Source organism: Bombina bombina, chromosome 3 (assembly GCF_027579735.1).
Source record: "Bombina bombina isolate aBomBom1 chromosome 3, aBomBom1.pri, whole genome shotgun sequence".
NCBI classification, from domain to species: Eukaryota; Metazoa; Chordata; class Amphibia; order Anura; family Bombinatoridae; genus Bombina; species Bombina bombina.
In genome coordinates, this window is record NC_069501.1 from 293663441 (window position 1) to 293691129 (window position 27689).

The following is a 27689-nucleotide window of genomic DNA, read 5'->3' on the forward strand; positions in this document are numbered from 1 at the left end:
CCACATATATAACCCAGTAGATACAAATAGCAATTGGCTAAAAACCCAAAGATTAATATGGCTGTAAATGATCATGAAAAATGCCTTTTGCTATGAGATGAAAAAATACTTAATTTGTATACCAACTTTATGATTGGTGCTACAGAAGCATACTAAGAATATGATTCGTGTTTATGCATGGTGAGCACTCTTGACTGTGCACAAGTGCATACACTGCACAAGGATAGTATGTTTTAATGACATAGCATAATATGGAAAAGTTTCTAAAAACATGTTGGAGCTAAACAACCCTATTTATTATTAGTATTGTGCTTATATATCCTTTAAAAATTGCATAAAGTAAAGTAGAAAGGCAATTTCTAGATAAGTAGGTGATAACTGTTACATTTACAAGCACTGATAACTTATGCAAGAACTTACAAACTAGTTTTTTCAATATAAAATCGAAGGTCTCAAGGTCTGTAAGGACCAATCTAAGTTTAAGAGTAACATGCTCCATCTGACAAACTGACTCTTTAGCTCTGCATCAGACAGCCTTTGCTACACATACATGATTTGTGTAGAATTCAAGTCTATTGTCCAGTACTGTTGAATAGACTAAGTATACAGGATTTTCAGATCTATATGAGGTGCAATAAGGCTTCAGAACTATAGTTGGTCAACTAAATCAATTATCAGCCCTAATTAAAGGGCCACTAAACCCAAAATCATTCTTTCATGATTCAGATAGAGAATACAAATTTAAACAACATTACAATTTACTTCTATTATTTATTTTGCTTCATTTTTAAAATATCCTTAGTTGAAGAAAAAGCAATGCATATGGTGAGCCAATCACTTGAGGCTTCTATGTGCAGCAACCAATCAGCAGCTAGTGAGCATATCTAGATATGCTTTTCAGCAAAGAATATCAAGAGAATAAAACAAATAAGATAATATAAGTAAATTAGAAAGATGTTTAAAATTGCATTCTCTTTCTGAATCATGAAAGAAAAAATGTGAGTTTCATGGCCCTTTAAGGCTTTAGCAACAATGGCTTTGACTCCAAGTACTTTGACAAAGATTATGACTCTGACCCCAGTTATAAAAGTTATGGTCCAAAATACAAAAAAACACACTGATTAAAGTGATGGTAAACTCTCCCCTTTTTAAAATCAGATCTGGAATGTAAGCGCTATTTTAGATGGAGTTTAATTCATTAGCTGTAATGAAGATGCAGTATAACATGCTTTTTAATATAGATATGAAATTCAAATACTGCATGCTCCTCCGCCCACTCTAAAAGTAAAATTTTCTGTGAGCAAACAGATTGAATTGTTGTCCAATCAGCGCTCTCCCCATATGGCACTTTTGTTGTAGCTAGATCATTGATTGGAGAGTAATTAAATCATTTAGCTGACAGGAAAATTGACTTTTGAAGTGGGTGGTGTAACGTGGGGTATTTGAATTTCATATCTATATTAATAACTAAGTTATAGCACATCTTCATTACAGCTAATGAATTAAACTCCATCTAAAATAGCGCTTACATTCCAGATCTGATTTTAAAAAGGGGAGAGTTTACCATCACTTTAAGTGGTTTATAGCATGCGGTGTGTACTGTGGAGCTTCTGGAGATGTGCCTCCATATAGAGCTTCTGAAGATGTGCCTCCATATAGAGCTTCTGGAGATGTGCCTCCATATAGAGCTTCTGGAGATGTGCCTCCATATAGAGAGACAAAAAAGTTAGTCTAAATACTCCATAAACTTCAAAACTCATTCTTCCTCAGCTCGAAACACAATGCTGGTGCACATGTGTAGTACAGCATTACTCTGAATACATATAGTTCATCCTCAGTCTCTACAGCGCTTTGTGATTTTGACAGCCACAGACACTATTTGTAGAAGTTAAGAGCACACATGCTGCAGAGGTAAAACTAATGCTCACGTCCCCAAATAGTCTAAACGGCCCATAAGTGAGCGTCTCTTATTTGCCCAGGTGTGTCTTTATACTACATAAGCCATGTCAGACCCACACAATAGCACTTTAATTAATGTTGAATTTGTTACTGGAGCTGCTGCATATTTGAATTGCCACACACGATATCAGCCATTACACTGCACTACATGAGCAGCATGGGCAACTCACCCTCCTTTGGGAAGGTAGTGTGGAACAAGCAGGGGTCCGTAGATAACATAACTTCCTCCATTGTTTTGTTTTTTTTAATCACTGAAGAGGGCTTCAAACTACAGCTGATAAAACTTGGAGCCAATACAATAAAGCCCTATAATATAGTGCCTCTTATATAGCTTCTACCAACACGTGATATGCATTTTACAAGCTGCATATGTGCACTAGGCGAACATATGAATATATGAACAAAAATGAACAACCTTGGAAGGCAGTGAAATAAAATGTGGAAAAATGAAATTTAAGCTTACCTGATAAATTTCTTTCTTTCTTGACAAGGTGAGTCCACGGATCATCATCAATTACTGTTGGGAATATCACTCCTGGCCAGCAGGAGGAGGCAAAGAGCACAACAGCAAAGCTGTTAAATATCACTCTGTAGATGAGTGAAAAAGGTTGGTCCGGCATTGAAACAACCATGCCTCCCTCTGTCCGGTTTAACCCGGAAGTGAAACCTGCTCGGCCGTGTAACCTATTACCCCGGAGTGCCGTAGCCTGAAGTGGAGAACCAGTCCTCAAAACGTATGCAGATGAACAATTAAGCAGGCACTAGTGCCTGCTTAATTGTTCATCTGGTTAAATATCACTCACCTACCCACAATTTCCCAGTCATTCGACCAAAAGGAAAGCAGAGAAAGGAAGTAACACAAGGTGCAGAGGTTTATATAAAAAGAAACTGTCTGAATACAGGGCGAGCCGTGGACTCACCATGTCAAGAAATAAATACATTTATCAGGTAAGCAAAAATTGAGTTTTCTTTCTAATGAAATCATCAATTACTGTTGGGAACCAATACTCAAGCCAGAGGACACAGATGATAAGGGAGGGACAAGACAGGAACCTTAACAGAAGGCACCACTGCTTGAAGAACCTTTCTCCCAAAAGAAGCCTCAGCCGAGGCAAAAGTATCGAATTTATAGAATTTGGAAAAAGTGTGAAAAGATGACCAAGTTGCAGCCTTGCAAATCTGTTCCACAGAAGCTTCATTTTTGAAGGCCTAGGAAGAAGAAACAGCCCTTGTGGAATGAGCTGTGATTTCCTGAGAAAATCCAGCAGTCTCATATGCCAAGGGAATAACAGCCAAAAGGAAAGTGAAGTAGCCGTAGCTTTCTGACCCTTGCGTTTCCCAGAAAAGCAAACAAACAATGCAGAAGACTGACGAAAGTCCTTAGTTGCCTGCAAATAAAATTTTAGTGCTTGCACAACATCCAGATTATGCAACAAGCGTTCTTTGTGAGAAGAAAGATTAGGACACAAAGAAGGTACAACGATTTCCTGATTAATATTCTTTGGGCAGGAAACAAAACTTAGTACGCAGTATCACCTTATCAGAGTAAAATATAAGGGGAATCACACTCCGAGCAGAGGAAAGAGCAACAAGAAAAAAAAAAAAACTTTCCAAGATAACATCTTAATATCTAAAGAATGCATAGGCTCAAACGGAGCCTGTTGTAAAACTTTAAGAACAAGGTTAAGACTTCTTGGAGGAGTAACAGGTTTAAACACAGACCAAATTCTAACCAAGGCCTGACAAAACGATTGCACGTCTGGCACATCCGCCAAGCACTTATGTAACAAAATAGACAATGCTGAAATCTGACCATTTAGAGTACTTGCCGACAAACCCTTCTCCAGACCATCCTGGAGAAAGGACAAAATCCTAGGAATCTTCAAGAGTATCCTTTGGATTCACACCAATACAAGTATTTACGCCAGATCTTATGGTAAATCATGTGAGTCACAGGCTTACAAGCCTGAATCAAGGTCAAAATGACTGACTCTGAAAATCCACGCTTAGATAAAACTAAGCGTATAATCTACAAGCAGTCAGCTTCAGAGAAACAAGATTTGGATGAAGGAGGGGACCCTGAAGTAGAAGGTCCTTCTTCAGTCTCCAAGGTGGAAAGGATGACATTTCCACTAGGTCTGCATACCAAATCCTGCGAGGCCACGCCGGGGCTATGAGAATTACAGACGCCCTCTCTTGCTTGATTCAAGCAATGACTCTTGGAAGGAGAGCGAATGGAGGAAACAGGTATGCTATACTGAAGTTCCAAGGAACTGCCAGAGCATCGATCAGAAATGCCTGCGGATCTCTTGACCTTGAGCCGTATCTCAGAAGTTTGGCATTCTGACGAGAAGCCATGAGATCCAACTCCGGCTGCCCCCACTTGAGGATCAAGCTGGAAAACACATCCGAATGAAGTTCCCACTCCCCAGGATGAAAAGTCTGTCTGTTCAGAAAATCCCCTTCGCAATTGTCCACTCCTGGGATGTGGATCGCAGAAAAACAGCAGTTGTGGATCTCCGCCCACTGAATAATTCGGACCACCTCTGTCATGGCCAAGGAACTCGGAGTTCCACTTGGTGGTTGATGTAGGCCATGAGGTTATGTTGTCCGACTGGAATCTGATAACCCGGGCTAAGGCTAACTGAGGCCAGGCCAGAAGAGCATTGAAGATTGCTCTCAGCTCCAAGATGTTTATGGGCAGGACTAACTCCTCCTGGGTCCATAAGCCCTGAGCCTTCAACGAGCCCTATACTGCTCCCCAACCTAGAAGGCTGGCATCCGTGGTCACAATCACCCAGGAGGGTCTGGGAGAGATGATCCTGAGAAAGCCACCACGGAAGAGAGTCTATTGATGCCTGATCTATATCTACACGCGGAGACAGGTCCATATAGTCCCCGTTTCATTGTCTGAACATGCATAACTGCAAAGGTCTGAGATGGAACTGAGCAAACGGAATGATGTCCATGGAAGCCACCATCAGACCGATTACCTCCATACATTAAGTCACTGACTGCCGTGAAGAGGACTGAAAAGCAAGACAAGAGTCGAAAAAATCTTCATTATCAGGGAGTCTATTATGGTCCCCAAAAATACAACCCTTGTAGTTGGAACCAGAGAACTGACCCTCTTGTACCAAGGGAAGAATGGAGCGTTTAGTTTCCATCTTGAAGGATTGCACTCTGAGAAACTTGTTTTAACATTTTAGATCTAGGATTGGCCGAAAAGTTCCCTCCTTTTTGGGAACCACGAACAGATTTGAGTAAAATCCCAGACCCCTTTCCTGAAAGGGAACTGGAACTATTACCCCCAGGGTGGCAAGGTCCTTGACACAATGTAAGAACGCCTCTCTTTTTATCTGGTCTACAGATAATCTGGAGAGAAAAAAACCTGCCTCTGGGAGGAAAAGATTTGAAGTCTATTTTGTATCCCTTGGAGACAATGTCCACCGCCTAGGAATCCGGTACATCTCTTATCCAAGCCTGGGGAAAAAAAAAAAAAAAAAAGTCTGCCCCCCTACAAGATCCGCTCCTGGATCGGGGGCCAACCCCTCATGCTGACTTGGAATCAGCTTTTCCTTATTCCAGGACTGGTTGTGCTTCCAGGAAGGCTTGGCTTGATCTTGCTTGGAGGAAGGGGAGGAAGACTTGCCTTTAAAGTTACGAAAGGAACGAAAATTACTCTGACGTCTCTTCTGCTTATTCTTTTTATCTTGAGGAAGAAAAGAACCCTTCCCCCTCCAGTAATATCTGAGATAATTTCCGCCAAACCAGGTCCAAACAAGCCCTTACCCTTGTAAGGAATAGCCATGAGCTTAGATTCAGTTGAAACATCCGCAGACCAGGACTTCAACCACAAGGCCCTGCGGGCTAGGACCGAAAAAACAGAAATTTTGGCTCCCAGTTTAATAACCTGTAAGGAAGCATCTATAATGAAGAAATTGGCTAACTTGAGAGCCTTAATCCTGTCCTGGATCTCATCAAGAGGGGTATCCGTCTGAAGAGATTCAGACAACGGATCAAACCAGTAAGCTGCTGCACTGGTAACAAAGGCGATACACACCGCAGGTTGCCATTGTAGACCCTGGCGGACAAACATCTTTTTTAGTAAAGCCTCCCATTTTTTATCCATTGGATCTTTAAAAGAACAACTCTCCTCTATGGGAATAGTAGTCCTCTTGGCCAAAGTGGAGATCGCTCCTACCTTAGGAACCATCTGCCACAACTCCTTAATAGAATCCGCTATAGGAACCATCTTCTTAAAGTGATGGTAAACTTAGCTGACTTCAAATTTGTATTCTTATGCAAAATAAAAAAATAATTAGACTTTAATTCATGAAAATATGCAAACTGCTCGTTCTATTTTATTATTTAGTCCGAAATAGTTGAATTTGAATATACTTTCCTCCTCCCGTACCACGGCCGCCATTGATTTATTCATCCCACGTGTTTTGACATACCAATGACAGCCCAGGCCAGTCGGCGACACTGATATCATCAAACACGCCCTAAGTTAACAATGCGCATGCGCTAGCCATTGGATCGATGACTGACAGCACAATAACATGTAATTGGAATGAAATGCATGCGCATAGCTAAAGTTGAAGATTTACATTCCAGTACTATGACGTCGCAAGGGGTGGGTCTGCTCGCCTGTCCGGCTATAGCAAATAACAGGAATGACAGGGGCGGAGGAAGGAGCGATAACGCTCTGTAAGTAAAACATTATTTTTTATAAAAAGCAATCAAATAAATAAGGAACCTGTGAAGAGAGAAAAACTGAGTAAACCTAGGTAAGGGAAGAAGATTCTTGAGAAAACGTAGTGAGGATTGTACCTCACAAGTTCTCAAAAGCCACCACTGCCCTACTGAAGAGACTGATGTGGACTAGACCCCAGAAAAGAACAGAGTAAGCTTACTCTGCTAAAAAATTAATACAATCTTTGAATAAAACCTCATCAGACACCTAAACTTCACCTCCTCCTTGTACTACAGGCAAAGAGAATGACTGGGGGATTGTGGGTAGGGGAGTAATATTTAACAGCTTTGCTGTGGTGCTCTTTGCCTCCTCCTGCTGGCCAGGAGTGATATTCCCAACAGTAATTGATGATAATCCGTGGACTTACCGTATCATTAGAAAGAAAGCAAAAAACTTTAAATAAATGTATATTGACAATTTTTATAAAATAATATACTTTTAAATTAAAAAAAAATATATATATATATATATATATATATATATATATATATATATATATATATATATATATAAAATGGAACTTTAAATGACCATAATGTCTTTTTAAAGCCTATATGTAATTTAAAGAATGCAAAAAAGGAAAGGAGATTATTTAGTGATCAAATAGTGTGGGGCATAAAGAACTGGGCTGTTGAACAGAACTCAGATTCTGCAGTGTCCTCTAATCATTCTGTCTGTGTTTCCCCTTTCTGGTTTTGCCTTTATTCATCTACTCCCTCCTGTTAGCACTGTGGAATCTGTTGGTACATTACAAATAACATCACAAGTTGAAGTTTGCATTTTTACATTCTATCATATGTGTGTATCTGTTTTGTCTTTATTTTTTGTACCCCTTGTATAGTTTGACATTTAAACAAATTAGCCAAGCCCTTCATACATGTCAAACACTTCAGGGCTTCCACAATGGTAGCAAGAAATGTAGCCATATAAGATACGTTTTTGAGCACCTATGATAAGCATTTGTATAACCTACAAATGAAGCCACATTCTACCCTTGAACTACTACAAAACCATGCTCCATCTCTGGAACTTCAGTTATCGCTATGACACTCAGGCAGATACTAATCTATAAACTACCTCTACTTCACATTCCTTACCGTCCAATAACTAACCAGCTTCTTGATCCGCAAATCTAAAGCTGTCTGCACACTAATGCTATGCAGAGAAAACCATGCCAAATAAGTCTGGCTGAGGAAAAGAGAGAGCAGGTAAAGCAGAGATCATCTGCTGTCAATGAAGAGATTTTTCAGCAGAATCAACTTTCCTTTTAACAATGTTATACATTTACAAGAGCACTCAATGGCAGAACTAGTTGCACAAACTGCTGCTAAACAGTGCTCCAAACACATGCACAATACTTACCTCTCAACAAAGAATGCCATGAGAATAAAGCTAATTTGATAATAGAAGTAAACTGGAAAGTTGTATATTAAATGAACATTAAAAACAAATTGTAACCTGAATAATAATAATGTACCTTCATATCTGAGAAGAATTTTGCAATGAATAATGCAGCTTTATTTTGTTAAATAAGTATTAAAAAATACTTCAAATCACAATATCCTCTACAATGTCCCTCTACAAATTAAATAAAATTCTCATGTTGACATACTCAACAGCATTACTTGATTGGACGCAGGCCACAGATGGCTGAAGAAGACTACCAAGAGTGTGAATAATGTAGTATGAAACAAAATACTACACAAATGAGAATTAAAGGGACATTGTAGTGCTCTTATTCATTAAAGTAGAGATGGAGACCTGAGGTTTGCAGCCCCTAGGAAAAGCAGAACTAACACTGTGGGCCATAGTGCTTATGGCCTTAGGAAAAAGCAGAACTAGCACTGTGGGCCATAGTGCTTATGGCCTTAGGAAAAAAAGCAGAACTAAAAATGTGTGTTCTGGGGTAAAAAAAAAAAAAAAAAAAAAAAAAAATAAACTACTAAAAAAAAAAAAAAAAACCCATATGGAGGGAAGAACAGCACAAAGAGAGAAGATACCCTGCCTAAATCTAGCCTTGTACAACTGGGCATTTGTAAGGAGACGTTTGTTTAATATCCATAAATTTATATACGACCTGTTAAAGGGATAGGAAACACAATTTTTTCTACTCTTTTAAAACTTTTTTTTAAATATTTGTACCTTTTTAATGTTTGCAATCGTTATCTTGTTATATCTCTTCAAAAATTCTTATTTTGCCATACCCAATATAATTCTCATTACGTGGGGCCTATAATGATGTTCTACCTAGGTAGAAAAATCATGGCGGTCCGCATGTGCATTAAATGTCTTTTAAGACTTAACGCATGTGCATATTCTGTCACCTCTGTCACCGCGGGCTGGAATGATGATTGTGATGTCGATGTTGGTGTGAATGGCGCACCAGATTGCAGGAGCTTTACGTCGAGTGGAAGGAGCAGCAGCAGAAGAAGGTGCAGTAGCAGCAGTTATATCGATTGAGATAAGTATGCAAAATTACCCCAGATCAGTGATTGCGAACCTTGGCATCCCAGAAGTTTCAGAACTACATTTCCCATCATGATACTTAGGCTAGAGTGACCACATTTCCAAACATTTCCAAACTGCCATTCAGGGATACTATGAGACTCAGTCTAACTCGCGAGCCGTGGCGGCAGACAATGGGGGGCGGGATATATGACATCACATCACATACGTCATCATATGCTCCAGTTTCCCGCACTCGAGCCTCATACTGATTTAAGTTGCGACCGCAGCCGGCTCAAGTGCGCCTGGGCTGGATGGATGACGAATGTTTGATTGTCCGTTCCTGCTGCTGGAAGCTAGAACCGCGACCGCCTGCGGCCCATGTCAAACAATTAAAGCGGCAGTCTGACAGACTCTGCTATCCATTCCGAGACAAACTTGCAATAAGCGGGACTATCCCGGGCAATCCGGGACACGTGGTCACGCTAGCTTAGGCACTCTGCAGTCCAGTCGAGCATCATGGGAAATTTAGTTCTTAAACATCTGAAGTGCCAAAATTTGCTATCACCGCCCTAGACTAACGGGCAAGGGGAATTGTCATTCTAATATGGATTACAACTCCTAGACTAGTGATGGCTAACTTTGACACCCTAGGTGTTTTGAAACTACATTTCCCATGATGCTTAGACACTCTGCAGTCTAGTTGAGCATCAAGGGGAAATGTAATTCCGAAACATCAAGGATGCCAAGGTTAGCCATCACTGCCCTAACAAGCAACAAATGATACATAGGCCTAAGAAGTATTGCTGCTGGGCACTTCATAAAATACTGTGCATGCGATTCCATTAAAATACAAGTGTGCATGGGTTCTTTTGCTGAAGATCCGTACGTTTGTGAATATTAAAATGATATGGGTGCAACCGCTTCCTTAATGGATGGGGCACATTACATAAACTCCTTATATGGATGGTCGTTGCTGCTCGTTTTATGGTATTTTAAAAAAGTTATTTATACAGTATTTAGAAGCTTAGTTTACTGAAAAAAGTTTATTATATATATATATATATATATATATATATGTTATACATACTAATAATCTCTTGTTTCAGTACTATTGGGCTAAGATTTCTAACCCTTTAAGGCTTCTAAAATATTGATCTGTGGCCCCCATTTAGGGTTTCCACCTCGGCCATGTTTTCCTGGACACTTATGAGTTACACATGCTGCAGGGTGTGCATAGGGGAACATGAATTGCTTCCCTGGATAGCACAAGAATAGTGATACTGGGCAGCACTATTCATATTCCTCCCTGCATCATGTGTAACTCATAAATGTCCAGGAAAACATGGCTGAGGTAGCATCCCTACCCCATGTGTTAGGAAGCTGGCCTTCACTGCATTAAATCCAAAGATGTGGCAGCACAAGAGTTTATTATAAACACACAGAGGAACAGCAGAGCAACGTTTCGGGAGTTATCCCTTTGTCAAGCATTAAAGTGAAGGTAAAGTTTGTTATATCGCATTATTGCATTATACAGGCCAGCCTAAATGAATGGCACTTTCATTCATCAATTTTTTTAAATTTAATTCTAAAGTCTGTTTTCGCCGTTTTTACTTACTTTATTTCAAGATGTAAATTCAACCCGTTCATTTAATTTTTTTTTTACTTGCTGGTCACGTTTTTCCAGCAGCCAATTGAGATTCTGGCCGTTAGGCGGCCGTCATTCAACGTCATCCCTCTGTTTGACAATCTGCGCATGCGTTCCGATTCTTTTCTCTCCCTTGGAAGAAAAGCGCTCCTGTTTCGTGCATGCCTATTGCAATTGTTGCAATACGTAGGCTTCTTTCTCCAAACGGGAAACAAGATCAGAGGCTGAAATCCCTGTATGCGCATGCGTACTTAGTTTGATCCACGTGAACGAGCCTAAGAGAGACGTATTGAGCAAGTGGGACCGCTCTATACGTCAGACATCAGGAAATGGCTGATGGGAGGAGTCTGTTACACCACGGTAGGGATAATATAAATCATGTTTATTGGGGAAATAGATAATGACATGTAGAAAAGAAGTTAGCGATTAGATTGTTTATGATGTTAACAATTGAATAGTGTTTATAGATCGTTCAAACTTTACCTTCACTTTAAAGCATGTATTTTTTGCACTTCTTAGGTGCTTAACCCTTAGCAGAGCAGGACTTTGCGTTTAAGTCATGAAATGGGGTTAAACACAGAGATAGAGTCCCACCATGAGTAGTGCAAAACTGACATGTTCTAACAAGCAGGGGCACTAGATGGCAGCACTATTTCCTGCCATGTAGTGCTTCAGGCATGTGCACGCCACCGACCTAGGTATCTCTTCAACAAAGAATAACATGAGAATGAAGCAAATTTGATAATAGAAGTAAATTGGGAACTTTTTAAAAATTGTATTCTCTATTTGAATATTGAAAGAATAATGTGGGGTTTCATGTCCCTTTAAGTTGGGGAAGTTCAAAACAGTAACTATTACCCAATATGAGAGACGGTTCAGAGCTCTGGATTCATGTGCATTGGGCTTGAAAAATGTAAGTTTCATGTTCCTTTAACATCTGCAATGCTCAGTACGTGTGCAGGGGTATTAATTACTCACAATGTATTTTTCAAAACCATGGTTTTACATGTATTAAAGGGACAGTAAAGTCAAAATTAAGCCTGCATGATTCAGACAGACCATGTAATTTTATGACACCTGGCACTTCTTTTATCAAATTGACTTTATTCTCTTGTTAGCATTTGTTGAAGAGTATATACATATCTTCAGCAGCAGTGCACTACTGAAAACTTAGCTGGTGATTGGTGGCTAAACACATTTGTTTCTTGTCATTGGATCACCAGATTTGTTCAGCTAGCTCCCAGTAGTGCATTGCTGCACTGGAGTTGACCTTAGCTATGATTTTAACCACTTATACCGTTACAGTTATGTAAGCACTAGTGCAATAATAAAATGGTCATATATATTACAGCACTTTCCTTTTGCACGTGTATTTCTCTTTATATTGAGGAGATCCTAATTTCCCAAGAAACTTTAAAACTATATTATATTCAATAACTTGACCTGCAGCTACATCGTTTTACCTACAACTAACTTAGGGGGGGGGGGGGTCATTAGAGAATTTATGTATAATTTGGAAATGGTATTTGTATTTTTTGTCTTTTATTGCAAAATTGGAAATGGACTTTCACATAACTGATTTGATAGGAGTCAGGGTACACTTCACATACACACGTGAGCTAAAATGTCCTACAAGTGGAGTGTGAGGGTCACCCTACGATTGAGTTTACAAGTAATTGTCAGCCTCTCACGCAGCCTGTTTGTTTTATAGCTCCAGTCTCAGGTGACACCCTGGCTACTAGGTGTCTACCAGATGCTATAGTAACAAAGAACGTCTCACCTTGAACATGACAGCAGAGGGAACCAGGGCTCAGGAGGAAACCAGGCCGCGTGCCGATTAGCAACGTAAGGCTTCTTAGCAACGCGTCTCTATCGCTATACCTGTGCAGACGGCACACACTTCCTGCATGCGCGAGATTTAACAGAAATGTAAATTCATTCTTTAATGAACTATTGATGAAGAACTACATTAAAAGTCGTTTTATTGTGAGAAGTAATTATATACTATACAATGTATTATGGTCTAAAGCACTGCTCTCGGTCTGTATCAAGCTGACACGTGTAGGGCACCAATCTGTATCAATTTGAAAACTGTATTACGACGACATGTCGAAATGCCAAGCGCACTCTCAAAACATGTGATTTCAACGTAATTATTTAATATAAACGAAGCTCTAGGCGCCATTGTAATTGAGGGCAAGACTAGAACTAGCCTTACGTCAGCATTTACGTGGTGATGAAAGACGCTTTCTGGTGCTGTTACTTTGGATTGGTCCTTTGTTACCATGGAAACGTGCTGATGCTTTTGTTTTCTGTTGCACTAGGAAGATCGGATGAACAGAAGTCTAGCAATAATTATGTGACAGCATAAACAGCAGCAAGTTTGTGATAGGTAAATGCATTTTTCACCTTTTGCAAAAACGGATGTATATTTAAAGTAAAGAGCATTTAGTTTCACTTACGCAATTTTGCTTATTCAGTTTAGTGTTTTCGCTAAAACCTAGGAGTTGTTAAAGGGATATGAAACTATGAAACTCCTTTTTTTGTTTCATGATTTTAAATAACTTTCCAATTTAATTCCTTTATTACATTTGCGTTATTCTCTTGGTATTCTTTGTTGAATGAGCAGTATTGCACCACTGGAAACTTGCTGAAAACATTGTCAGCCAATGACAAGAGCCATTTGTTTGCAGCCACCAATCAGCAGCTAGCTCTCAGTAGTGCATTGCTTCTCCTGAGCCAATCAAGGTATGCTTTTCAACAAAGTATACAAAGAGATAAAAGCAAATTAGATAATAGAACTAAATGGAAAGTTGTTTCAAATTGCATGCTCTATTGGAATAATATAATCTCAAATATCATTTTAATTGTGAGCGGGTTTCAAGGCGTTGCATAAAATTGAAAATTATTGTCTTTGTCAATCATTTAGCAATCTGTAGTGTGTTGCAAAGAGTAGCATATGAGCATGAATATTTCACAGTAAAGGGCAACCAGTTGATTAAGATGGAAAAAGAGGAGAAAGAATGCAAGTGCTGTATAAGATATTGATTTTATTTTTTTCATTAAAATGGGGCATTCTTTTCTACTCTGTGGGAAAGGATGGAGGATGTAAGGGAAATGTCAGAAAGCTCAAACTTGAAGTTGAATATTTGCTGTTTTTCTGCCAATTTTGGGGTGACTAAAATAATTTTTTTATTATTATGGCACTTTAATTTCTCACATACAGTAGTTACAAAGTAATATAGGTTGAAAGAGACTAAAATTCAACCTTTCACACATTCAGGTTACTACTGTTGATCCAAAAGAAAGCAAAAATAATATAAATAAATAAATACATTGAATTGTTTCCCAATTGTGCCTCAAAGGATGGGAAAAAAAACATAATTTATGTAAGAACTTACCTGATAAATTCATTTCTTTCATATTAACAAGAGTCCATGAGCTAGTGACGTATGGGATATACATTCCTACCAGGAGGGGCAAAGTTTCCCAAACCTTAAAATGCCTATAAATACACCCCTCACCACACCCACAAATCAGTTTAACGAATAGCCAAGAAGTGGGGTGATAAGAAAAAAAGTGCGAAGCATATAAAATAAGGAATTGGAATAATTGTGCTTTATACAAAAAAATCATAACCACCACAAAAAAGGGTGGGCCTCATGGACTCTTGTTAATATGAAAGAAATGAATTTATCAGGTAAGTTCTTACATAAATTATGTTTTCTTTCATGTAATTAACAAGAGTCCATGAGCTAGTGACGTATGGGATAATGACTACCCAAGATGTGGATCTTTCCACACAAGAGTCACTAGAGAGGGAGGGATAAAATAAAGACAGCCAATTCCTGCCGAAAATAATCCACACCCAAAATAAAGTTTAACAAAAAACATAAGCAGAAGATTCAAACTGAAAACGCTGCCTGAAGAACTTTTCTACCAAAAACTGCTTCAGAAGAAGAAAACACATCAAAATGGTAGAATTTAGTAAAAGTATGCAAAGAGGACCAAGTTGCTGCTTTGCAGATCTGGTCAACCGAAGCTTCATTCCTAAACGCCCAGGAAGTAGATACTGACCTAGTAGAATGAGCTGTAATTCTCTGAGGCGGAATTTTACCCGACTCAACATAGGCAAGATGAATTAAAGATTTCAACCAAGATGCCAAAGAAATGGCAGAAGCTTTCTGGCCTTTCCTAGAACCGGAAAAGATAACAAATAGACTAGAAGTCTTACGGAAAGATTTCGTAGCTTCAACATAATATTTCAAAGCTCTAACAACATCCAAAGAATGCAATGATTTCTCCTTAGAATTCTTAGGATTAGGACATAATGAAGGAACCACAATTTCTCTACTAATGTTGTTGGAATTCACAACTTTAGGTAAAAATTCAAAAGAAGTTCGCAACACCGCCTTATCCTGATGAAAAATCAGAAAAGGAGACTCACACGAAAGAGCAGATAATTCAGAAACTCTTCTAGCAGAAGAGATGGCCAAAAGGAACAAAACTTTCCAAGAAAGTAATTTAATGTCCAATGAATGCATAGGTTCAAACGGAGGAGCTTGAAGAGCTCCCAGAACCAAATTCAAACTCCAAGGAGGAGAAATTGACTTAATGACAGGTTTTATACGAACCAAAGCTTGTACAAAACAATGAATATCAGGAAGAATAGCAATCTTTCTGTGAAAAAGAACAGAAAGAGCGGAGATTTGTCCTTTCAAAGAACTTGCGGACAAACCCTTATCTAAACCATCCTGAAGAAACTGTAAAATTCTCGGTATTCTAAAAGAATGCCAAGAAAAATGATGAGAAAGACACCAAGAAATATAAGTCTTCCAGACTCTATAATATATCTCTCGAGATACAGATTTACGAGCCTGTAACATAGTATTAATCACGGAGTCAGAGAAACCTCTATGACCAAGAATCAAGCGTTCAATCTCCATACCTTTAAATTTAAGGATTTCAGATCCGGATGGAAAAAAGGACCTTGTGACAGAAGGTCTGGTCTTAACGGAAGAGTCCATGGTTGGCAAGATGCCATCCGGACAAGATCCGCATACCAAAACCTGTGAGGCCATGCCGGAGCTATTAGCAGAACAAACGAGCATTCCCTCAGAATCTTGGAGATTACTCTTGGAAGAAGAACTAGAGGCGGAAAGATATAGGCAGGATGATACTTCCAAGGAAGTGATAATGCATCCACTGCCTCCGCCTGAGGATCCCGGGATCTGGACAGATACCTGGGAAGTTTCTTGTTTAGATGAGAGGCCATCAGATCTATCTCTGGGAGCCCCCACATTTGAACAATCTGAAGAAATACCTCTGGGTGAAGAGACCATTCGCCCGGATGCAACGTTTGGCGACTGAGATAATCCGCTTCCCAATTGTCTACACCTGGGATATGAACCGCAGAGATTAGACAGGAGCTGGATTCTGCCCAAACCAAAATTCGAGATACTTCTTTCATAGCCAGAGGACTGTGAGTCCCTCCTTGATGATTGATGTATGCCACAGTTGTGACATTGTCTGTCTGAAAACAAATGAACGATTCTCTCTTCAGAAGAGGCCAAAACTGAAGAGCTCTGAAAACTGCACGGAGTTCCAAGATATTGATCGGTAATCTCACCTCCTGAGATTCCCAAACTCCTTGTGCCGTCAGAGATCCCCACACAGCTCCCCAACCTGTGAGACTTGCATCTGTTGAAATTACAGTCCAGGTCGGAAGAACAAAAGAAGCCCCCTGAATTAAACGAAGGTGATCTGTCCACCACGTTAGAGAGTGCCGAACAATCGGTTTTAAAGAATTCTCCTTCTTTGGTACAATGAAGAGATTTGAATAAAACCCCATCCCCTGTTCCGGAACTGGAACTGGCATAATTACTCCAGCCAACTCTAGATCTGAAACACAATTCAGAAATGCTTGAGCTTTCACTGGATTTACTGGGACATGGGAAAGAAAAAATCTCTTTGCAGGAGGTCTCATCTTGAAACCAATTCTGTACCCTTCTGAAACAATGTTCTGAATCCAAAGATTGTGAACAGAATTGATCCAAATTTCTTTGAAAAAACGTAACCTGCCCCCTACCAGCTGAACTGGAATGAGGGCCGTACCTTCATGTGAACTTAGAAGCAGGCTTTGCCTTTCTAGCAGGCTTGGATTTATTCCAGACTGGAGATGGTTTCCAAACTGAAACTGCTCCTGAGGACGAAGGATCAGGCTTTTGTTCTTTGTTGAAACGAAAGGAACGAAAACGATTGTTAGCCCTGTTTTTACCTTTAGACTTTTTATCCTGTGGTAAAAAAGTTCCTTTCCCACCAGTAACAGTTGAAATAATAGAATCCAACTGAGAACCAAATAATTTGTTTCCCTGGAAAGAAATAGAAAGTAGAGTTGATTTAGAAGCCATATCAGCATTCCAGGTCTTAAGCCATAAAGCTCTTCTGGCTAAGATATCCAGAGACATAAACCTAACATCAACTCTAATAATATCAAAAATGGCATCACAGATGAAATTATTAGCATGCTGGAGAAGAATAATAATATCATGAGAATCACGATTTGTTACTTGTTGCGCTAGAGTTTCCAACCAAAAAGTTGAAGCTGCAGCAACATCAGCCAATGATATAGCAGGTCTAAGAAGATTACCTGAACATAGATAAGCTTTTCTTAGAAAAGATTCAATTTTTCTATCTAGAGGATCCTTAAACGAGGTACCATCTGACGTAGGAATGGTAGTACGTTTAGCAAGGGTAGAAATAGCCCCATCAACTTTAGGGATTTTGTCCCAAAATTCTAACCTGTCAGGCGGAACAGGATATAATTGCTTAAAACGTTTAGAAGGAGTAAATGAATTACCCAATTTATCCCATTCCTTAGAAATTACTGCAGAAATAGCATTAGGAACAGGAAAGACTTCTGGAATAACCGCAGGAGCTTTAAAAACCTTATCCAAACGTATAGAATTAGTATCAAGAGGACTAGAATCCTCTATTTCTAAAGCAATTAGTACTTCTTTAAGTAAAGAGCGAATAAATTCCATCTTAAATAAATATGAAGATTTATCAGCATCAATCTCTGAGATAGAATCCTCTGAACCAGAAGAGTCCAAAGAATCAGAATGATGGTGTTCATTTAAAAATTCATCTGTAGAGAGAGAAGATTTAAAAGACTTTTTACGTTTACTAGAAGGAGAAATAACAGACAAAGCCTTCTTTATGGATTCAGAAACAAAATCTCTTATGTTATCAGGAACATTCTGCACCTTAGATGTTGAGGGAACTGCAACAGGCAATGGTACATCACTAAAGGAAATATTATCTGCTTTAACAAGTTTGTCATGACAATTATTACAAACAACAGCTGGAGGAATAGCTACAAAAAGTTTACAGCAGATACACTTAGCTTTGGTAGATCCAGCAGGCAGTGGTTTTCCTGTAGTATCTTCTGGCTCAGATGCAACGTGAGACATCTTGCAATATGTAAGAGAAAAAACAACATATAAAGCAAAATAGATCAAATTCCTTATAAGACAGTTTCAGGAATGGGAAAAAAATGCCAAACATCAAGCTTCTAGCAACCAGAAGCAAATGAAAAATGAGACTGAAATAATGTGGAGACAAAAGCGACGCCCATATTTTTTGGCGCCAAATAAGACGCCCACATTATTTGGCGCCTAAATGCTTTTGGCGCCAAAAATGACGCCACATCCGGAACGCCGACATTTTTGGCGCAAAATAACGTCAAAAATGACGCAACTTCCGGCGACACGTATGACGCCGGAAACGGAAAAGAATTTTTGCGCCAAAAAAGTCCACGCCAAGAATGACGCAATAAAATGAAGCATTTTCAGCCCCCGCGAGCCTAACAGCCCACAGGGAAAAAAGTCAAATTTTTGAGGTAAGAAAAAATATGATAATTTAAAGCATAATCCCAAATATGAAACTGACTGTCTGGAAATAAGGAAAGTTGAACATTCTGAGTCAAGGCAAATAAATGTTTGAATACATATATTTAGAACTTTATAAATAAAGTGCCCAACCATAGCTTAGAGTGTCACAGAAAATAAGACTTACTTACCCCAGGACACTCATCTACATGTTTGTAGAAAGCCAAACCAGTACTGAAACGAGAATCAGTAGAGGAAATGGTAAATATAAGAGTATATCGTCGATCTGAAAAGGGAGGTAAGAGATGAATCTCTACGACCGATAACAGAGAACCTTATGAAATAGATCCCGTAGAAGGAGATCACTGCATCCAATAGGCAATACTCTCTTCACATCCCTCTGACATTCACTGCACGCTGAGAGGAAAACCGGGCTCCAACTTGCTGCGGAGCGCATATCAACGTAGAATCTAGCACAAACTTACTTCACCACCTCCCTTGGAGGCAAAGTTTGTAAAACTGATTTGTGGGTGTGGTGAGGGGTGTATTTATAGGCATTTTAAGGTTTGGGAAACTTTGCCCCTCCTGGTAGGAATGTATATCCCATACGTCACTAGCTCATGGACTCTTGTTAATTACATGAAAGAAAACAGATTTCTCCTTGGATCAACTATCAGTTCTAACTGTTTCATCCATGTATATCCTGAGTTGGGGGGAAAAAAGCATCTAGACTTTTTTTAACATTCTAAGTAGACAAAGCATTCTACATCCAATTTGTTCTCACTGTGAAGAGGAGAACAGCGATGCTGGAACAGGAAAGGGCCTTCCCCAAATTGAAGCACACAGATGCCTAAAATGTGTTTGTATGCTGCAGTTTTAAGAGGACCCTTTACTGGAACTAAGGGTCCTAGCCCAAATGCCAAAAAAACATAATTTATGTAAGAACTTACCTGATAAATTCATTTCTTTCATATTAACAAGAGTCCATGAGCTAGTGACGTATGGGATATACATTCCTACCAGGAGGGGCAAAGTTTCCCAAACCTTAAAATGCCTATAAATACACCCCTCACCACACCCACAAATCAGTTTAACGAATAGCCAAGAAGTGGGGTGATAAGAAAAAAAGTGCGAAGCATATAAAATAAGGAATTGGAATAATTTGTGCTTTATACAAAAAAATCATAACCACCACAAAAAAGGGTGGGCCTCATGGACTCTTGTTAATATGAAAGAAATGAATTTATCAGGTAAGTTCTTACATAAATTATGTTTTCTTTCATGTAATTAACAAGAGTCCATGAGCTAGTGACGTATGGGATAATGAATACCCAAGATGTGGATCTTTCCACACAAGAGTCACTAGAGAGGGAGGGATAAAATAAAGACAGCCAATTCCTGCTGAAAATAATCCACACCCAAAATAAAGTTTAATGAAAAACATAAGCAGAAGATTCAAACCGAAACCACTGCCTGAAGTACCTTTCTACCAAAAACTGCTTCAGAAGAAGAGAATACATCAAAATGGTAGAATTTAGTAAAAGTATGCAAAGAGGACCAAGTCGCTGCTTTGCAAATCTGATCAACTGAAGCTTCATTCCTAAACGCCCAGGAAGTAGAAACTGACCTAGTAGAATGAGCTGTAATCCTCTGAGGCGGAGTCTTACCCGATTTAACATAGGCAAGATGAATTAAAGATTTCAACCAGGATGCCAAAGAAATGGCAGAAGCTTTCTGGCCTTTTCTAGAACCAGAAAAGATGACAAATAGACTAGAAGTCTTTCGGAAAGATTTAGTAGCTTCAACATAATATTTCAAAGCTCTAACAACATCCAAAGAATGTAACGATTTTTCCTTAGAATTCTTAGGATTAGGACATAATGAAGGAACCACGATTTCTCTACTAATGTTGTTGGAATTCACAACCTTAGGTAAAAATTCAAAAGAAGTTCGCAACACCGCCTTATCCTGATGAAAAATCAGAAAAGGAGACTCACAAGAAAGAGCAGATAATTCAGAAACTCTTCTGGCAGAAGAGATGGCCAAAAGGAACAAAACTTTCCAAGAAAGCAATTTAATGTCCAATGAATGCATAGGTTCAAACGGAGGAGCTTGAAGAGCTCCCAGAACCAAATTCAAACTCCATGGAGGAGAAATTGACTTAATGACAGGTTTTATACGAACCAAAGCTTGTACAAAACAATGAATATCAGGAAGAATAGCAATCTTTCTGTGAAAAAGAACAGAAAGAGCAGAGATTTGTCCTTTCAAGGAACTTGCGGACAAACCCTTATCTAAACCATCCTGAAGAAATTGTAATATTCTCGGAATTCTAAAAGAATACCAAGAAAAATGATGAGTAAGACACCAAGAAATATAAGTCTTCCAGACTCTATAATATATCTCTCTAGATACAGATTTACGAGCCTGTAACATAGTATCAATCACAGAGTCAGAGAAACCTCTTTGACTAAGAATCAAGCGTTCAATCTCCATACCTTTAAATTTAAGGATTTCAGATCCGGATGGAAAAAAGGACCTTGCGACAGAAGGTCTGGTCTTAACGGAAGAGTCCATGGTTGGCAAGATGCCATCCGGACAAGATCCGCATACCAAAACCTGTGAGGCCATGCCGGAGCTATTAGCAGAACAAACGAGCATTCCCTCAGAATCTTGGAGATTACTCTTGGAAGAAGAACTAGAGGCGGAAAGATATAGGCAGGATGATACTTCCAAGGAAGTGATAATGCATCCACTGCCTCCGCCTGAGGATCCCGGGATCTGGACAGATACCTGGGAAGTTTCTTGTTTAGATGAGAGGCCATCAGATCTATCTCTGGAAGCCCCCACATTTGAACAATCTGAAGAAATACCTCTGGGTGAAGAGACCATTCGCCCGGATGCAACGTTTGGCGACTGAGATAATCCGCTTCCCAATTGTCTACACCTGGGATATGAACCGCAGAGATTAGACAGGAGCTGGATTCCGCCCAAACCAAAATTCGAGATACTTCTTTCATAGCCAGAGGACTGTGAGTCCCTCCTTGATGATTGATGTATGCCACAGTTGTGACATTGTCTGTCTGAAAACAAATGAACGATTCTCTCTTCAGAAGAGGCCAAAACTGAAGAGCTCTGAAAATTGCACGGAGTTCCAAAATATTGATCGGTAATCTCACCTCCTGAGATTCCCAAACTCCCTGTGCCGTCAGAGATCCCCACACAGCTCCCCAACCTGTGAGACTTGCATCTGTTGAAATTACAGTCCAGGTCGGAGGAACAAAAGAAGCCCCCTGAATTAAACGATGGTGATCTGTCCACCACGTTAGAGAGTGTCGAACAATCGGTTTTAAAGATATTAATTGATATATCTTCGTGTAATCCCTGCACCATTGGTTCAGCATACAGAGCTGAAGAGGTCGCATGTGAAAACGAGCAAAGGGGATCGCGTCCGATGCAGCAGTCATAAGACCTAGAATTTCCATGCATAAGGCTACCGAAGGGAATGATTGAGACTGAAGGTTTCGACAAGCTGTAATCAATTTTAGACGTCTCTTGTCTGTTAAAGACAGAGTCATGGACACTGAATCTATCTGGAAACCCAGAAAGGTTACCCTTGTTTGAGGAATCAAAGAACTTTTTGGTAAATTGATCCTCCAACCATGATCTTGAAGAAACAACACAAGTCGATTCGTATGAGACTCTGCTAAATGTAAAGACTGAGCAAGTACCAAGATATCGTCCAAATAAGGAAATACCACAATACCCTGTTCTCTGATTACAGACAGAAGGGCACCGAGAATCTTTGTGAAAATTCTTGGAGCTGTAGCAAGGCCAAACGGTAGAGCCACAAATTGGTAATGCTTGTCTAGAAAAGAGAATCTCAGGAACTGAAAATGATCTGGATGAATCGGAATATGCAGATATGCATCCTGTAAATCTATTGTGGACATATAATTCCCTTGCTGAACAAAAGGCAATATAGTCCTTACAGTTACCATCTTGAACGTTGGTATCCTTACATAACGATTCAATAATTTTAGATCCAGAACTGGTCTGAAGGAATTCTCCTTCTTTGGTACAATGAAGAGATTTGAATAAAACCCCATCCCCTGTTCCGGAACTGGAACTGGCATAATTACTCCAGCCAACTCTAGATCTGAAACACAATTCAGAAATGCTTGAGCTTTCACTGGATTTACTTGGACACGGGAAAGAAAAAATCTCTTTGCAGGAGGTCTCATCTTGAAACCAATTCTGTACCCTTCTGAAACAATGTTCTGAATCCAAAGATTGTGAACAGAATTGATCCAAATTTCTTTGAAAAAACGTAACCTGCCCCCTACCAGCTGAACTGGAATGAGGGCCGTACCTTCATGTGAACTTAGAAGCAGGCTTTGCCTTTCTAGCAGGCTTGGATTTATTCCAGACTGGAGATGGTTTCCAAACTGAAACTGCTCCTGAGGACGAAGGATCAGGCTTTTGTTCTTTGTTGAAACGAAAGGAACGAAAACGATTGTTAGCCCTGTTTTTACCTTTAGATTTTTTATCCTGTGGTAAAAAAGTTCCTTTCCCACCAGTAACAGTTGAAATAATAGAATCCAACTGAGAACCAAATAATTTGTTTCCCTGGAAAGAAATGGAAAGTAGAGTTGATTTAGAAGCCATATCAGCATTCCAAGTCTTAAGCCATAAAGCTCTTCTGGCTAAGATAGCCAGAGACATAAACCTAACATCAACTCTAATAATATCAAAAATGGCATCACAGATAAAATTATTAGCATGCTGGAGAAGAATAATAATATCATGAGAATCCCGATTTGCTACTTGTTGCGCTAGGGTTTCCAACCAAAAAGTTGAAGCTGCAGCAACATCAGCCAATGATATAGCAGGTCTAAGAAGATTACCTGAACACAGATAAGCTTTTCTTAGAAAAGATTCAATTTTTCTATCTAAAGGATCCTTAAACGAGGTACCATCTGATGTAGGAATGGTAGTACGTTTAGCAAGGGTAGAAATAGCCCCATCAACTTTAGGGATTTTGTCCCAAAATTCTAACCTGTCAGGCGGAACAGGATATAATTGCTTAAAACGTTTAGAAGGAGTAAATGAATTACCCAATTTATCCCATTCTTTGGAAATCACTGCAGAAATAGCATTAGGAACAGGAAAAACTTCTGGAATAACCGCAGGAGCTTTAAAAACCTTATCCAAACGTATAGAATTAGTATCAAGAGGACTAGAATCCTCTATTTCTAAAGCAATTAGTACTTCTTTAAGTAAAGAGCGAATAAATTCTATCTTAAATAAATATGAAGATTTATCAGCATCAATCTCTGAGATAGAATCCTCTGAACCAGAAGAGTCCAAAGAATCAGAATGATGGTGTTCATTTAAAAATTCATCTGTAGAGAGAGAAGATTTAAAAGACTTTTTACGTTTACTAGAAGGAGAAATAACAGACAAAGCCTTCTTTATGGATTCAGAAACAAAATCTCTTATGTTATCAGGAACATTCTGCACCTTAGATGTTGAGGGAACTGCAACAGGCAATGGTACATTACTAAAGGAAATATTATCTGCTTTAACAAGTTTGTCATGACAATTATTACAAACAACAGCTGGAGGAATAGCTACCAAAAATTTACAGCAGATACACTTAGCTTTGGTAGATCCAGCAGGCAGTGATTTTCCTGTAGTATCTTCTGGCTCAGATGCAACGTGAGACATCTTGCAATATGTAAGAGAAAAAACAACATATAAAGCAAAATAGATCAAATTCCTTATAAGACAGTTTCAGGAATGGGAAAGAATGCCAAATATCAAGCTTCTAGCAACCAGAAGCAAATGAAAAATGAGACTGAAATAATGTGGAGACAAAAGCGACGCCCATATTTTTTAGCGCCAAATAAGACGCCCACATTATTTGGCGCCTAAATGCTTTTGGCGCCAAAAATGACGCCACATCCGGAACGCCGACATTTTTGGCGCAAAATAACGTCAAAAAATGACGTAACTTCCGGCGACACGTATGACGCCGGAAACGGAAAAGAATTTTTGCGCCAAAAAAGTCTGCGCCAAGAATGACGCAATAAAATGAAGCATTTTCAGCCCCTGCGAGCCTAACAGCTCACAGGGAAAAAAGTCAAATTTTTGAGGTAAGAAAAATATGATAATTCAAATGCATAATCCCAAATATGAAACTGACTGTCTGAAAATAAGGAAAGTTGAACATTCTGAGTCAAGGCAAATAAATGTTTGAATACATATATTTAGAACTTTATAAATAAAGTGCCCAACCATAGCTTAGAGTGTCACAGAAAATAAGACTTACTTACCCCAGGACACTCATCTACATGTTTGTAGAAAGCCAAACCAGTACTGAAACGAGAATCAGTAGAGGTAATGGTAAATATAAGAGTATATCGTCGATCTGAAAAGGGAGGTAAGAGATGAATCTCTACGACCGATAACAGAGAACCTTATGAAATAGACCCCGTAGAAGGAGATCACTGCATTCAATAGGCAATACTCTCTTCACATCCCTCTGACATTCACTGCACGCTGAGAGGAAAACCGGGCTCCAACTTGCTGCGGAGCGCATATCAACGTAGAATCTAGCACAAACTTACTTCACCACCTCCCTTGGAGGCAAAGTTTGTAAAACTGATTTGTGGGTGTGGTGAGGGGTGTATTTATAGGCATTTTAAGGTTTGGGAAACTTTGCCCCTCCTGGTAGGAATATATATCCCATACGTCACTAGCTCATGGACTCTTGTTAATTACATGAAAGAAACAGGCTATAGCAGTGATGTGCAGTGAGGTCAGAGGCTGGTGAGGCACTAGATATGATACGCCGGAGAAACACATGTACAGAGGGCCACAAGTACCCCCAACAGGGCAGGTTTAAATGATAGCTGAACCAGTGCACAGGTGACATAATCAGGTGATGGGTGAGAGCAAGTTAGTAACCACTGAGTTACTGATCAGCTGATCACTTCACCTGTGCACTGATTTGGCTATAATGAAAACCTGGCCTGTTGGGGGTACTTGAGGACCATTGTTGAGAAACACTGCACTAAAGCACCAGCTCATCGGAAATGTATTGATTACCTGGAGAATAAAGCACACATACTCTGGTCACTGACACCCACACACACTCTGCTCACATACACACTCACACAATTCTGTGGCACAGTGCCAGTTACTAAGCAATTAGAATGATACACAATCTCTTCTCTACTCACTACTGTATTGTAAAAATAGAAATATTTTACCATACAAGTTTTACACAAAGGACAAGTTATCAATACTGCCAACACAGCTGCTGCAATATGGTATTCATATGCACGTGCACATCCCACTTAGGTATGCTCTTCAACAAAGGACACCAAGGGATACCAAAAGAATGAAGTACATAATAATAAAAGTAAAATAGAAAGTTTTTTTTTTTTGTGTGCAATTTCTATGGAAATGTAATGATGACTTTCATGTTCCTTTCAAAAACTAATTTGATTTGCTGACATGGGGCCAGTAACAGTTAATGCTAATTCTCAAAATATAAATAACTAGAAAAGTATATTAAAATAGCATGCTGTACCTCAATCATGAAAGTTTAATTTTAAATGTCTCCCTTTGACTATGTGTTTAACCAGTTACTTTACAGTGGCATTATTTCTAAAAACATTTAACTGCAATAATTACATATATTTTTTAAATTACTCATTATCTCCTTTTAATTAATATAAACTTGTATAAAAGCAGCACATATTAAAAACACAATGCAACAGCTTTCAATTGATTTGTGAATTACAAGTTAACAGCAGTCTTTAAATAAATGGAGACACAGAGAAAAATAAAAATAGATACTGCATCCTCTGACTGAACAGACATAACATATATGGAGTTTGTACCTAATTAAATCAAATAACCATGAAAAAGGGAGGCTTAGCAATATTCAATGTCAAAAACTTTAGTTTAAATAATGTGGACACTGCACACTTAACTTCAAACTCTGGGTTTTAAATTATGGATTTAAATTTGAATTGACCCTTTTACTTCCTGTCAGTATTGGGTTATGCTCACTTACTGTCCCCCCCTGTTAATGAGCAGTATCTGAACACAATTCAACAAAAACACTAAACCACATTCATTAAATGATCATTTTCAATAACAGAATCCCTTTCAGTAAAATCTTACTTTAATAAGATGTGGCTGAAACAGTGTTCTCTGTGCCTCTCTCTTCCTGCTCTGTAAGGATTCAGGAAGTGACAGTGGCACATTCCACTGCACTTAGAGGGGAAGAACAGAATTCTCTTTTTCACTTTAGCAAAGCTGTCAGCTTCACAGGACAGCAACAAAATAAATGAAAGTTTTTGTTTTTTCCGTTTTTGTTTTGTTTTATGTGATTTAACATCCAGCCCCAACCCTAAATTTCACTTACTAATGCCTCTCACTGGATTGGGTCAGCCCAAATGGGACTGCCTCAAATAAGCAGATAATGGGCCATGCAATGATCTTAAACACTTTCATCCAGTAGATGGCGCAGCATGTTGTGTAATGGTGGGCAGACCTGCTTGTGCCTCTCCATTGCACAACATATAGCTGGGGGGAAAAATAGCATTTTTTTTTTTATTTTTTTAAAGCCAATAAAAAAAAATATTTATTTTTGCCCATATGAGAGGTGAAGCACTGCCTCACCTGCCTCTAGTGACTGCACATCACTGGGCTATAGCATTATCCCTCCTTCACCAAACTTTCCAGTAGGCACTATGCATTGCAGTAGGTAGCATTCTCCTCGCATCCGCCACACCCAGACTCTTCAGACTGCCAGATAGTGAAGTCTGATCCAACTCTCAAGAGATCACATTTCCACTGCTCGAGAGTCCAGTGGTGGCTTGCTTTACATCATGCCATCCTACACTTGGCATTGCGCATGTTTATGCGAGGCTTGTGTACGGCTGCTCAGCAAAGGAAACCCATTTCATGA

General features: G+C 39.2%; 2 protein-coding genes across 2 annotated transcripts in view; one reads left to right on the plus strand and one right to left on the minus strand.

The window, feature by feature from the left end:
- APOO (apolipoprotein O) overlaps positions 1 to 12708 on the minus strand; it is a 420782-nt gene extending 408074 nt beyond the window's left edge. Inside the window, 1 exon segment of the mRNA XM_053706366.1 lies at positions 12592 to 12708. Coding sequence (XP_053562341.1) covers positions 12592 to 12600 — 9 coding nt within the window. The 5' untranslated portion in view covers positions 12601 to 12708.
- Positions 12516 to 27689, plus strand: part of C3HXorf58 (chromosome 3 CXorf58 homolog) — a 60723-nt gene continuing 45549 nt past the window's right edge. Inside the window, exon 1 of the mRNA XM_053706365.1 lies at positions 12516 to 12656. The gene's annotated coding sequence lies outside the window, so the exon portion shown is untranslated. The remainder of the gene's footprint in view (positions 12657 to 27689) is intronic.